The sequence below is a fragment of the Mandrillus leucophaeus genome, unplaced genomic scaffold (assembly GCF_000951045.1).
Source record: "Mandrillus leucophaeus isolate KB7577 unplaced genomic scaffold, Mleu.le_1.0 Scaffold288, whole genome shotgun sequence".
Lineage (NCBI taxonomy): Eukaryota > Metazoa > Chordata > Mammalia > Primates > Cercopithecidae > Mandrillus > Mandrillus leucophaeus.
The window spans coordinates 1041814-1056247 of NW_012103009.1; the positions used below are offsets into that span (position 1 = coordinate 1041814).

The 14434-nt window shown below is 55.7% G+C and overlaps 1 protein-coding gene across 1 annotated transcript in view; it reads left to right on the forward strand.

Moving 5' to 3' along the window:
- The window catches only part of ALG12 (ALG12, alpha-1,6-mannosyltransferase), an 11837-nt gene extending 1112 nt beyond the window's left edge, over positions 1 to 10725 (forward strand). The window contains exons 3-9 of the mRNA XM_011985591.1: positions 2331 to 2504; positions 2870 to 3064; positions 3606 to 3709; positions 4990 to 5213; positions 9422 to 9591; positions 9673 to 9748; positions 9866 to 10725. Of these exons, the coding sequence (XP_011840981.1) occupies positions 2331 to 2504; positions 2870 to 3064; positions 3606 to 3709; positions 4990 to 5213; positions 9422 to 9591; positions 9673 to 9748; positions 9866 to 10094 (1172 nt within the window). The 3' untranslated portion in view covers positions 10095 to 10725. The remainder of the gene's footprint in view (positions 1 to 2330; positions 2505 to 2869; positions 3065 to 3605; positions 3710 to 4989; positions 5214 to 9421; positions 9592 to 9672; positions 9749 to 9865) is intronic.
- Positions 10726 to 14434: the final 3709 nt, after the last annotated feature.

Genomic DNA, 14434 nt, shown 5'->3' on the forward strand with positions numbered 1-14434 from the left:
AGATAATATATGTCCAGTGCTTAACACAATACCTAGCACACAGCAAGTGCTCGATAGTGAAAACCGTTTTTTTTTTTTTTTTTTTTTTTTTTTTTTAGTTTGTCTTGCTGCTCCGCCCAGACGCAATTCTTTGTCATGAGGATTTTTTTTTGAGACAGGGCCTTGCTGTGTCACCCAGGCTGGAATGCAGTGGTGCAATCATAGCTCACTGCAGCTTTGAACTCCTGGGCTCAAATGATTGTCCCACCTCAGCCTCCCACAGTGCTGGGATTACAGGCGTGAGCCACTATGTCCAGTCACACAACCTGAGTTTTTAAAGTCAACAATCACCACTTTTTCATTTCAGTACGTTTTTATTGCTTTTAATACCCAGACATGCTTGCAGTGAGTCTGTCCAGCCTGCATGGAGAGCGTTAAGAAGCAGCCATTCCTGGGGAAGGAGCGTGTTCCTGGGGAAGCAGCAGTTCTGCTTCTTGAAGGGCAGATTGGGAATGGAAACCCACCATGACATGGGGACAGCTGGACAACCCGTGCGTGTCCTGTGGAGGCGTCAGGGAGCCCCAGATGGGGAGGAGTTGGGGGGCCATGAGCCAGGGAAAGGAAGTCCACAGGCAATCCCAGGGCTGAGTCCACATTCCCCTGGAAGCTTCTGCGTATTCCAGGGGTGGCAGCAAGAGGCCGGGAGGTTGGGCAGAGCTGGGCAGACTCCGGCTGGACAGAAACTCGGAGGGCTGCAGCTTCAGCCAGTGAACGGGAGCCCACCCTGGGTCCTTCCTGATCCCACTAAGATGACCTGGAATTGCTAGTGCCCTGCCCCCGCCAGCCCCTGCCACAGGCCAAAATCCTTCCTCTCTGGATGAAGAGCACGTCATCCTGGGACTGAAGGTCATCCTGGGGCCGAGGCTGATCCTGGGGCCGAGGCTGATCCTGGAGCTGAGGCTGCCCTTGTTGGGCACGGCATTGAGATTGCTGGGCATTTGGGAAGATGGAAAACCAAGAGAAGAGACGCAGGGGATGGACCTGATGGGAAAAAGGGGAAGTGGGGCTTTGCCGGGGTCTGTGAATTGTTTAAAAGCCCAGGGGGAATTCCAGCACCAAAAATGCAGCAGCTGGAGCCAGACCCACTCCTGGGTATCAGTGAAAAATGTCCTGTTGAGACATTCAGGCCAGACGAGGTGACTCACGCCTGTAATCCCAGAACTTCGGGAGGCCGAGGCGGGGGGATCACCTGAAGTCAGGAGTTTGAGACCATCCTGGCCAACATGGGGAAACATTATCTCTACTAAAAATACAAAAATTAGCTGGGCATGGCAGCGTGTGCCTGTAATCCCAGCTACTCGGGAGGCTGAGGTAGCAGAATTGCTTGAACCCGGAAGGCAGAGGTTGCAGTGAGCCGAGATTGTGCCAATGCACTCCAGCCTGAGCAACAGAGGGAAGCTCTGTCCTTAAAAAGAAAAAAGAAAAAAAAAAAAAAAAGACATTTGCAGTCCGAATCCAGCGATCAGTGAAAAGAAAATGCCCGGTGTGCTTACGGGGTGTTCTGGGAACAGCAGGTCCAGCACTCAGACGTCTGTGGCCCCCTTGCAATGTCTGCGTATCTCTGCCTGTTGGCCCCCACAGCTGCCTGGACCCAGTTGCCTCTCACATGGGAGCTTCGAAGTCCCTCTGGCCTTCCGGAAAGGTGGCGAGAGATACCCAGAAGTTCGTTTTTCTTCCTGTTTTCAGCCTCTCTTGCCAGCGGCTGACAGGCCAGTCCACGGTGAGGATATGTGGTCGGCTGGGTACTGTCCTGGGCACACCTGCCCCCTCACCGCCGCCTCCTCAGACCACCAGCCCAGAGGTGGCTCCCGCTGTTGAATGGGGAGAGGGGTCTTGACCCCCTTCCTGCCTGGGAGCCTGTGTTCCCGCCACGTCCCACCTCCTCACGGCTGCTGGTTAGAGCAAGGTCTGAGCCCGGCCCTTGCAAACATTGCCCCTGGAGATGCCACAGCCTGATGGAGTCTCTGGTTTAGTGTGGGGCTCAGCTTGTAGCACCCCCAAGTTCCATGTCCTCCCTCATGCTTCAGAGAGCAGCCCCCGCAAGAGCCCTCGTGGCACCAGGCTTGGGCGTTTCAGTTCCCGACAGGAGCGCAGGGGGCCTGGGGCCAGACGTCTGTCTTAGACATGGAGACAATGCCCTCAAGGCTGCTTTGCCTGACATGGCCATCAGCTGGCGTTGCAGCAACATAGAAAAATCCATATAGAAAGATATGTGTAGAAGGATCCACGTAGGAGGACCCACTGGATGCTTCTCCGCGACAGGCTCACGTGCTGTCACTGTCTTTGTTTAGTTAGAGGAGTGCTCGGACTCGGCGTGATTTTTGGACTCTGGACGTTACAAAAGGAAGTGAGACGGCAGTTTGGGGCCATGGTGGCCACCATGTTCTGCTGGGTGACGGCCGTGCAGTTCCACCTGATGTTCTACTGCACGCGGACACTGCCCAACGTGCTGGCCCTGCCCATAGGTACGTAGCTGCCGGCCGTGCCTGCACGCCCACGGTGCTGGGCAGGGGCTCCCCTGAGTCAGGGGCTCCCCGGCTGATGACAGCGCCTCCCTTGTGATGGCCACTCCCCGCTGGGCTCCTCAGGATGGTCCGTGACCTGAAACCGGGCTCTTTGTTTTCCCTGCTGGGTTGGGATGCACTTCCTAGCCAACAGCGTGGGTGCGGGGGAGGGCTCTGAGCAGTTTGTTTTCTGGGATATTTGTGTGACTTTTATGATAAGAAAAGGAACAGCTGCTGGTTAGAGCAAGGTCCCTTCGCTTCCCAGGGTGTTTTCTGGGCCAGGTGGGCCCTGTGTCTGACGGGCACCCTCCCGCACTGTCTTGCAGTCCTGCTGGCCCTGGCAGCCTGGCTGCGGCACGAGTGGGCCCGCTTCATCTGGCTGTCAGCGTTCACCATCATCGTGTTCAGGGCGGAGCTGTGCCTGTTCCTGGGCCTCCTGCTGCTGCTGGCCTTGGGCAACCGAAAGATTTCTGTAGTCAGAGCCCTTCGCCACGCCATCCCGGCGGGGATCCTCTGTTTAGGTAAGTTAGTCGCTGCGGCATGCTTCTAACTGGATTTTGTTTTGCCTTGTTTTACAAAGGTCAAGAGAAATTTGGCACGTTTTTATCCCCATGAAATAAAATGACTCTAACTTTAGCAGTGTTAAAACATTTCAGTCCTAAGCCTCCTGCCCGGGGTCCCCAGGGGGCCCCACTCTGCACCTTGGGAGCCCCTGTGCACTGGTCTGTGCCTTGTCCTTGGGCTGGGGGAGCCCACAAGAGCAGAGGGTGGCTTGTCCCTGCGCCAGGCGGTAGTTCTGGGCAGTGGTGTCCTCAACACAGCTGGGTCTTTTTTCTTTTTTTTGTTTTAGAGATAGCTTGCTCTGTCACCCAGGATGGAGTGCAGTGGCGTGATCGTGGTCCATTGCAACCTCCAACTCCTAGGCTCCAGCAATCTTCCCACCCAGCCCAACCTCTTTGCTTTGAAAGCAGCTTGTAGTTTCTGTAGTGATGGGGGCTGCACTGTGGCGGGATGTTTACTGATGGCTGTGTTTGCAAGTAAGAAACTATTTTATTTTATCAGGACTGACGGTTGCCGTGGACTCTTATTTTTGGCGGCAGCTCACGTGGCCAGAAGGAAAGGTGTTTTGGTACAACACTGTCCTGAACAAAAGCGCCAACTGGGGGGTATCCTTCAGTGTCCGTGCAGGAGGGCGATGGGTGGGACCCCCAGTCACACCTCCTGGGCCTCCTTGGGTGGTGGAAGCAGCTGCTTCTCCCTTCTGTGCAGCCTGGCTGCAGGGTCAGGATGGAGCCCCTCCCTCCCTCTTGCTCCTGGGAAATGCTGACCATGGGCGGTGAGGTCCTGGCTGCCCTCTCTCAGTCCTGTGGAAACAGCCCCGCCCCAGATTAACCCAGCCTCTCTTCTGCTCCTTGGACAATCTGCCTTTTTTTTTTTTTTTTCTTTTTTTTGAGACGGAGTCTGGCTCTGTTGCCCAGGCTGGAGTACAGTGGTGTGATCTCAGCTCACTGCAGCCTCTGCCTCCCTGGTTCAAGCAATTCTCTTGCCTCAGCCTCACGAGTAGCTGGGACTATAGGCGCGCGCCAGCACACCTGGCTAATTTTTGTATTTTTAGTAGAGATGGGGTTTTACCATGTTGGTCAGGCTGGTCTTGAACTTCTGACCTCAAGTGATCTGCACACCTCGGCCTCCCAAAGTGCTGGGATTACAGGTGTGAACCACCACACCTGGCCTGGACAATCTGCATTTAAAAAGCACTTTCTTAGGAAGCATGTCAAATGTACACGCGTAGATGGAATAGCATAACAAATCCCCAACACGTGTGTCACCCGTGACCATCTGTTTTTGTTTGTTTGTTTGTTTTTTGAGACAGAGTGTCACCCTGTTGCCAGGTTGGGGTGCAATGGCACCATCTCGGCTCACTGCAACCTCCAACTCCCTGGTTCAAGTGATTCTCCTGCCTCAGCCTCCTGAGTAGCTGGGATTACAGGCACTTGCCACCACGCCTAGCTAATTTTTGTATTTGTATCGGAGATGGGGTTTAACCATGTTGGCCAGGATGGTCTCGATCTCTTGACCTCGTGATCCGCCCACCTTGGCCTCCCAAAGTGCTGGGATTACAGACGTGAGCCAGTGCACCTGGCTGACCATCTGTTTTCAACAGTGAAGAAAAGGGTGCAGAGACCGAACATCCTGCAGCCCTTTCTGCCTTGGTCCTGCCTGGAGGGGGCCCGAAGCCCAAGTGGTATGTGTGCATCCGCACCGTGGCCTGGGTGTATCTTTCAGGAGGGGGCCTGGGGCCTGAGTGGCGTCTGCACGCGAGCCATGGCCCAGGCTGCATCTCTCAGCACAACTGTCTTCAGGCATCTTCTCTGCCTTGACCCCGCCACCCAGCCCATGGGCTCATGTGTGGACAGGTGCATGGCCTCCTTAACCCAGCCCGCAGACTTCCCCACTGCTGTGGTACTTCTACTCAGCCCTGCCCCGCGGCCTGGGCTGCAGCCTGCTCTTCGTCCCCCTGGGCTTGGTGGACAGAAGGACGCACGCACTGACGGTGCTGGCACTGGGCTTCGTGGCGCTCTACTCCCTCCTGCCGCACAAGGAGCTACGCTTCATCATCTATGCCTTCCCTGCTCTCAACATCACAGCTGCCAGAGGCTGCTCCTACCTGTGAGCACTCTTTCTGTGACATGCATTTTTAGTTTCATTGGAGACAGGTTCACTGATTTACTGTGTGGGGGGTGTATGTGTGTGTTTAAGTTTTGAAACAGGGTCTTGCTCTGTCACCCAGGCTGGAGTGCAGCAGTGCGATCATGGCTCACTGCACCCCTCAACTCCTAGGGAGTCAAGCCATCCTCCTGCCTCCTCTCAAAGTGCTGGGATTACAGGTGTGAGCCACCGGGGCGGTTTTTGTTTTTGTTTTTTTTTTTGAGACGGAGTCTTGCTCTGTCGCCCAGGCTGGAGTGCAGTGGCCGGATCTCAGCTCACTGCAAGCTCCGCCTCCCGGGTTCACGCCATTCTCCTGCCTCAGCCTCCGGAGTAGCTGGGACTACAGATGCCCGCCACCTCGCCCGCTAGTTTTTTGTATTTTTTAGTAGAGACGGGGTTTCACTGTGTTAGCCAGGATGGTCTTGATCTCCTGACCTCGTGATCCGCCCGTCTCGGCCTCCCAAAGTGCTGGGATCACAGGCTTGAGCCACCGCGCCTGGCCAACTATTTTTTAAGATAAACACAGGGCGTGTTGAATTAGGCGCTTATGTCAAAAGAGGGTGGCCCCAGTCCTCTCTTCTCCCTGAGGTCTGCATGGAATGGGCCGGCCTGGCGACCTGCTGCCAGAGGGCTTTGCTCAGGTGGTCTCTGTCTTGGGTTAATTTGGTGACTGGTCTACATGTGGTGATGCACCAGCGGTCCCCATCTCTGTCACAGGGGAGGGACACTCACACAGGTATCGACGGCAGAGGGCAGGGGCAGCCAGGCCTGGGAGGCTCTGAGGGCGACAGGTTAGGTGGAGGAAGGACGTTCATGGCCATCCTGACAGGGCCTCAGGGTTGAGGGCATTTGTCAAGGCAGGTCATCTGGCTGGAAGAGGGGGATGGTCAGGGAGGTGCCTGTGGCTGGGTGCAGAGGGCCCAGCGTGGCCCAGGCTCGGGGTCCTGTGGAGGGTGGGCAGGCTTCCTGGGGGGAGGGACTGAAGGTAGCAGGTGATGGAGGTGGAGCTGGGAGCCTGCCAGGGCCTGGGGAGGGCACTGCCTGGGCTGAGGGTGGGGTGGTCTGAGTGCAGCTGCCACTCAGTGTCGCAAGCCTCAGGGAGCCAGGAGAGTCCATCACTGCTAGGCCCTATGGGTGCTGGAGAAGGACCCAGGGCTCAGGCCCCAGGAGAGTCCATCACTGCTGGGCCCTATGGGTGCTGGGGAAGGACCCGGGGCTGAGGCTGGCCAGCTCTGTGCCCATTCAGAGCTTGCTGGCTTGATGGGAACAGAAGGCCAACTCAGGCCACACTGGACATTGAGGGGTAAAAGGTCTGCGGGCCAGGAGGGCTGGGGCCTGAGGTGCTGAGAGGTGCCCACTCTGGCTGGAGAGGACGTCCCACAGCACTGTCCCTGATCCCAGGCAGCGGTCAGGTGCTTTCCGGTGACACCTGTTACAGGGGACGGGGTGGTGCCCCTCAGCTCCCACTGCTCTGCACTGCGCTTGGGCCTGGGAGCTCCTCTGGCTGCTGTGACTGTTCCTCGCTAGGGGTTCCTCCAGCTGCCGTGGCCGTGCCTCCGTGGAGCCCCTGGGAGCTCCTCCAGCTGCCATGGCTGTTCCTCACTGGGGGTTCCTCTGGCTGCATGGCCGTGCCCAGGCTGGGGGGCTCCTCCAGCTGCCATGGCTGTTCCTCACTGGGGGTTCCTCTGGCTGCATGGCCGTGCCCAGGCGCTCCTCCAGCTGCCATGGCTGTTCCTCACTGGGGGTTCCTCTGGCTGCATGGCCGTGCCCAGGCTGGGGGGCTCCTCCAGCTGCCGTGGCCATGCCTCCATGGGGCCCCTGGGGGCTCCTCTGGCTGCCGTGGCCGTGCTGGTTTGGGGGCTCCTCCAGCTGCCATGGCCATGCCTGGGTTGGGGGCTTCTCCAGCTGCTGTAGCCATGCCTCAGTGGGGGCTCCTGGGAGCTCGGCCTCTGCTTTTCTGTGCCTTTGGCTCCCTCTCGTCCAAGGGGTCGGCTCAGGGCTAAAGGGGGAGCAGACCCCAGCCCGAGCCATGGAAAAGAGGGTGGGAAAGACGGGGAGAGTGGCGCAGATGGATTGTATTTGGTGACAGACTTTTCTAGCAGGGAAGAAGATCCAGTGTGAACTGGACCCAGCTCTGCTGAAAGCAAAGGCAGGAGTGTCTGAGGCCTGGTGTGCTGGGCGTGAGGGCTGCTCCATGCAAGGGCCCCCGCTGTGCCAGTCGGCCTTATCCGGAGGAGGACAAACTTGGGGCGTCTAAATGAGGGGTGCAGGGTAGAGCAAGGCCCCCTCCGAAGTCAGGTCCTCAGCCCGGTCACCCTGGGAGCAAGAGCAGGCCATCCCCCTCGGCGTCAGGGCCCAGGGCCTTGCCACAGTCCTGGGGGTGCGAGCTTTCCGCAGTGACTGCCCGCTCCAGCTCTGGGCGGGAACAAAGGGCGAACGCCCTGGCAGTGCTGAGCTCTTTGGGGCAGGCACTTAGGAGGCTGGGGTCATCCTGGGAGCGGCCTCGAGCTCAGGAACGGCCCCACAGTTTGTTCACGGCTGCACTAGTCTGGGCTCGCACTGCTGTCAAGAAACACCGGAGACCGGATAATTTATGAAGAGGAGGCTTCATTGGCTCGCGGTGCCCCCTGGCCGCACAGGATTGGCTGGCGGTTCCGCAGGCCGCACAGGATTGGCTGGCGGTTCCGCAGGCCGCACAGGATTGGCTGGCGGTTCCGTAGGCCGTACAGGAAGTGTGATACTGGTGTCTGCTCAGCTTCCGGGGAGGCCTGGGGAAACTTTCCATCATGGAGGAAGGCCAAAGGGAAGCAGGCACGTTTTGTGTGGCCAGAGCAGGAGGAAGAGGGACAGGGGAGGCGTCACCCATTTTCAAACAAGCAGACATCTCGAGAACTCACTCAGTATAAGGAGAACAGCATGGAGGGGATGGCACTAATCCATTCCTGAAGGCTCTACCTCCATGGCCCAGTCACCTCCCACCAGGCCCCACCTCCAGCATTGGGGATCACAGCTGGACATGAGATTTGGTGGGGACGCAGATCCAAACCATAGCAAAGGGCAGGGCGTGCGGAGAAGAGGGCTCCGAGGAGCCTGGTGGGTTTGGAAGAGAGCGAGTCTTGATCAGGGGTTCATGGCGTTTAGACCAGGGTTGGCAAGCTTTTCCGTTAAGGACCAGCTAATAAGGAGCCCCATCTTCGTGGGCCACGCGGTCTCTGGCAGCTGCTAACTCTGCCGTAGGAGCCTGAGATTGGCACAGTCGATTGTGAACTAGCGGCGCCCTGTGCCACAGAGGTCACCTGCTGGAAGTGGGCTTGGCCACGCGGGTGACACTCTGACCTACACAGTCACTTGGGATTGTTTGAAAATATATTTTTAGGCTGGGCGTGGTGGCTCATGCCTGTCATCCTAGCACTTTGGAAGGCTGAGGCAGGCAGATCACGAGGTCAGGAGTTCAAGACTAGCCTGGCCAACATAGTGAAAGCCTATCTCTACTAAACATACAAAAATTAGCTGGGCATGGTGGCGGGCGGCTGAGGCAGGAGAATCACTTGAACCTGGCAGGCGGAGGTTGCAGTGAGCTGAGATCATGCCACTGCACTCCAGTCTGGGTGACACAGTGAGACTGTCTCAAAAAAAAAGAAAATATATTTTTAAAAATCTCATCTAGGCCGGGTGCGGTGGCTCACGCTTGTAATCTCAGCACTTTGAGAGGCCAAGACGGGCAGATCACGAGGTCAGGAGATCGAGACCATCCTGGCTAACACGGTGAAACCCCATCTCTATTAAAAATACAAAAAATTAGCCGGGCGTGGTGGTGGGTGCCTGTAATCCCAGCTACTCGGGAGACTGAGGCAGGAGAATGGCATGAAACTTGGAGGCGGAGCTTGCAGTGAGCCGAGATTGTGCCGATGCACACCAGCCTGGGGGACAAAGTGAAAAAAAAAAATCTAATCTAAAGTTTAATTTGGCATCTTAAGTAGAATTTCACAGACAATTCTTGAGGCAGTATCTTAACTACTTTTACCGGTTAATCTGTTTATTTGGTGGTGAACTCTTTGTTATGACTTGGAGAAGTTGAACAGCAGGTTATGCTCCTACTATGTTTTGTAGATAGATTAACTTTATTGTCACCACGTTCTGCTTATGATGTGTAACCATTCTTTTCTCAGGCTGAATAACTATAAAAAGTCTTGGTTGTACAAAGTGGGGTCTCTGCTTGTGATCGGACACCTCGTGGTGAATGCCGCCTACTCAGCCATGGCCCTGTACGTGTCGCATTTCAACTACCCGGGTGGCGTCGCGATGCAGAGGCTGCACCAGCTGGTGCCCCCCCAGACAGGTGGGTACTGGAGGCGCTGCCTGGGGACCGTGTGGCTCCGACCGCAGGGCTGGGCTCTCACGGCAGGCCTGGTTTTCCTAGACGTCCTTCTGCACATTGACGTGGCAGCCGCCCAGACAGGCGTGTCTCGGTTTCTCGAAGTCAACAGTGCCTGGAGGTAGGATTCACACACAGCACGACCCTCCTGGAAGCCATGTGAGGGCCCCTTGGCACCCAGGGTGGGGGATGGGGCGATTTGGGGCCCTGGGCAGGACCACCGGCTCTCATCCCACAGGTATGACAAGAGGGAGGACGTGCAGCCGGGGGCGGGCATGCTGGCGTACACACACATCCTCATGGAGGCGGCCCCTGGGCTCCTGGCCCTCTACAGGGACACACACTGGGTCCTGGCCAGCATCGTGGGCACCACAGGTGTGAGTCTGAACCTGACCCAACTGCCCCCCTTCAACGTCCACCTGCAGACAAAACTGGTGCTTCTGGAGAGGCTCCCCCGGCCGTCCTGAGGGGGACCAAGCAGCCCCCAGCAGCCACAGGCCTTCCAGGAGCTGAGTGTTCTGGCACAATTCCAGCACAATTATGACAATTCAGACAAGCAAGTCAAAGGACTGTGCACCTGCCTCTCACAGACACCAGAGCAGGGCCAGGGCCTCCTCCACAGCCTCACCTGGGGCTCGCAGCACCAGAGAACAAGGGGTCCAGGTCTTGTTGGCACCCCGGGAACCACTGCCCAGGGTGATGGCGGCCTGCTCAGGGCTGGTGGGCGACAGTCATCTGTCATCCAGACCGGGTGCCATTCATGACTAATGAGGAGCAGCGGGCTCACCTGGGCACCTGTCTGCCGGGAGGCCACGTGTGTCATGGCGTGCCCACCCGGGGGGAGCAGGAGTTTGGCAGCACCCCACGCCTGCTGCCAGAGGGCCTCTTGGGGCACCTAAGACAGCACCCCCTCTCAGGGGAGACCATGGTGGCCCCTGCTGCCCCCCTGACCTGCTGCCACCACTGCAACTTTTTTATTCACAGGCATCCCATCTCCATCACAGATAAAATTTTAGGAGATAAACACACTCAAAAAGGAATGAGAGAAAAAGAATAAGACAATAAATGTTGATTGGAACCTCTCAAGATTACAGAAAATAATGAGAATGAAATTTTAAAAATGTTTCCTATGTGGTAGCTTATCACAGGTGACTATTCCAGGTGTTATGGTAAAGGGACAGCTTGGTGCTGTCAGCTTCACTGACCATGCATTTATAAAGCTCCAAAGTACATGTGATGCTGCTGGGCACTGGAGACAGGGGACTAGGTGCTGCTGCACACATATGCATACATACCACACACACATGCACACACACAATGCACATGTGCACACACCATGCATACACACTACACACTCATGCACACAACATGCAGACACACTACACATGTATACACACACAATGCACATGCGCACACACCTTGCATACACACTACACACACATGCACACACTGCACACGTGCACACCATGCATACACACCACACACGCACACACACTGCACATGTGTACACACCATGCATACACACTACACACACATGCACACACAATGCACATGTGCACACACCATGCATACTATACATGCATCCACACACTGCATGTGTGCACACAGTACACAGGTTCACACACCATGCGTACACACCACACATGCACACACAATGCACATGTGCACACACCATGCGTACACACTACACACACGCACACATACAGTGCACAGGTGCACACCATGCGTACACACTACACATGCACACATACAGTGCACATGCACATACCATGCGTACACACTACACACACATGCACACAGTGCACAGGTTCACACACCATGCATACACACTACACATGCACACACAATGCACATGTGCACACACCATGCACACACACCACACACACGCACACAAATGCACACGTGCACATCATGCATACATACCACACACATATCCACGCACACAATGCACACGTGCACACACCATGCATACACACCACACACGTGCACACCCCATACATACACACCACACATGCATGCACACACCACACGTGTGTACACACACGTGCATAAAGACATTTCTTCCTGAGCTCTTTGAGAACTTGCGGCTGTTGGCCCAGGTACCCTGGGGCTGCCTGTCCACCTGATGCCTCCTGGTTTTCCCATTGCATCTTGCGAACATCTATGCAGACACTTCCTGACTCCCACAGAGGCCAGATGGTGAGGACTGGAGAGCAGGCTTCCCGGCCCCAGCATCCCACAGACATGGGCTCCCTCCCCCATCCATTCATCTGCGTGTCTCAGGTATTCAGTGGTTATCCACGCTTGTTCTCTTTTATCACTGGCCACATGGGGATTGCCTCCCGACTTCAGTAGTCTGTGAGTTGCTCCTGTCTTTAATTATCCTGGTGTTCAAAGTGTACGAGATTTGCTGGTGGGAACCCTACCACGCTCTGCCTGTGCGCCGCGCCTCTCCTTCGAGCACCTCCTCATGACCAGGCATGGCAGGGCATTGCTCTTTGGGGCTTGGCTCCCTTTGGTGGGGAACAGCGTTAGAGACCAGGATCTAGACACGAGGTGTGCTCGATGCCACAGGGTGCCTGAGCTTTAGGCCCTTTCTGTGGACAGCTAGGGAGAACAGACGTGCCGACATGCAGACATACACGTACATATGTAATATGCGTGTACAGATCTGAAACAGCTCAGAGCCGTGCGCGGATTCTGTCCCACCTTGCACGGTTCTCCCCCGCCCCCATCTCCACCCTGAGGACCCTGGCTCCCAGCAGCAGCAGCATCCTCAGGCATCTGCTGGGGGGTCCGGCGTCCTCAGGCCTCTGCTGGGGGGTCCGGCGTCCTCAGGCCTCTGCTGGGGGGGTCCAGCGCACGCCTGCTCGAGAGCTCCAGCGCAGCTTTGCCACAGGATTGCAAAAACAAACCCACCATGAAGAGGTCGGGATTGTGTGGAGTTCACTCCCTGCCCACAACTGCGGGTGCCGTAAGTGCTGTGCTCATGAGTTCCTTGGATAGGCTTCTCCACCATCAGTGTTGTGGTGCCTTCATTGGAAATACAGCTGGGTTCATTCTTCCCGTTTGCTTTCAGTCTTGTGCCTCCCACCACACCCCACGCCCTGTCCTGTTAGGTTTGTAGAGTGTGACCATCCTTCTAGATGTCAAAACTGCCCCTAAAGACAGATGCAGGGAGCCCTCCCGTACCTCCTCCTCACTGTTTGGTATTGAGCATAGTTGTCTCCTGGTTTTCTCGTGTGTTTTATTTTGTAAAGATGAACGTATACACATGTATTCCTCTTTCTTAGATGGAGCATTCTTTTTTTTTTTTTTTTTTTTTTTTTTGAGATGGAGTCTCGCTCTGTCGCCAAGGCTGGAGTGCAGTGACCGGATCTCAGCTCACTGCAAGCTCCGCCCCCCCCGGTTCACGCCATTCTCCTGCCTCAGCCTCCCGAGTAGCTGGGACTACAGGCACCCGCCACCTCGCCCAGCTAGTTTTTTTGTATTTTTTTAGTAGAGACGGGTGTTTCACTGTGTTAGCCAGGATGGTCTCGATCTCCTGACCTTGTGATCTGCCTGTCTCGGCCTCCCAAAGTGCTGGGATTACAGGCTTGAGCCACCGCGCCCGGCCCAGACGGAGCATTCTTTATATGCTCTTCTGCACTCTGGCTTTTTGGTTTTGTTTCAGAGACAGGGTCTTGCTCTGTTACCCAGGCTGAAGTGCAGTGGTGCAATCATAGCTCACTGTAGCCTCCATCTCCTGGGCTCAAGCCATCCTCCCACCTCAGCCTCCCGAGTAGCTGAGACTACAGGTGTGTGCCACCAAGCCCAGCTAATTTTTTTAAAGTTTTTGTTGTAGAGATGGGGTCTCGCTATGTTGCCCAGGATGGTCTTGAACTCCAAGCTTCCAGCAATCCCCCTGCCTTGGCCTCCTAAAGTGCTGGGATGACAGGCGTGAGCTTCCAGCCACACATTGTTTTTTTCACATAACACTCTCTCCTGGAAACCATGGTGTCGACGCAAGGATTTCCCTCACTGTCTTTTAGAACCACGTGGCTGGTGCTCTGCCATGTGACGGGCTGCAGTTCCCTCAGCTGCTGGCCTCTCTATAGTCGGTCAGGTTATTCCCGATATTTTGTAAATTCAGATAATGCTGCCATGAATAACCGAGTGCCTTTGTACTTTCAGATTGTTCGAGGTGTGTCTTTAGGGTGAATTCCTGCGTGTGGCAGCGCTGGGCCGCGGGGTGACTGTGCGTTGGTTGCATTGGGTATTGCCACGTTCCCTCCACAGGGTGGTCCCATTTTGCAACCCCACAGGGCCAAGTTTTTTTAATTGGCCAGTCTGAGGGGTGAGTGGTGGTTCAGTGTCGTTTCAATCATTTTTCTTTTTTTCCTTTTGTTTGAGACGGAGTCTTGCTTTGTCACCCAGGCTGGAGTGCAGTAGTGCGATCTTGGCTCACTGCAACCTCCGCCTCCCAGGCTCAAGTGATTCCTCTGCCTTAACCTCCCAAGTAGCTGGGACTACAGGGGCGCACCACCACGTCCAGCTCATTTTTTTGTATTTTTAGTAGAGACAGGATTTCACCATATTGGTCAGGCGGTCTCAAACTCCTGACCATGTGATCCACCCACCTCGGCCTCCCAAAGTGCTGGGATTACAGGTGTGAGCCACCACGCCCAGCCTTGATCATTTTTCTTATGAGTGAAGTTGAATGTCTTTTCATAGACTAATTTTTTGGTGGTTTTTTTTTTAGAGATGGGGTCTCACTGTGTTGCCCAGGCTAGTCTCCAACTCCTGGGCTCAAGTACACAATGGCTCT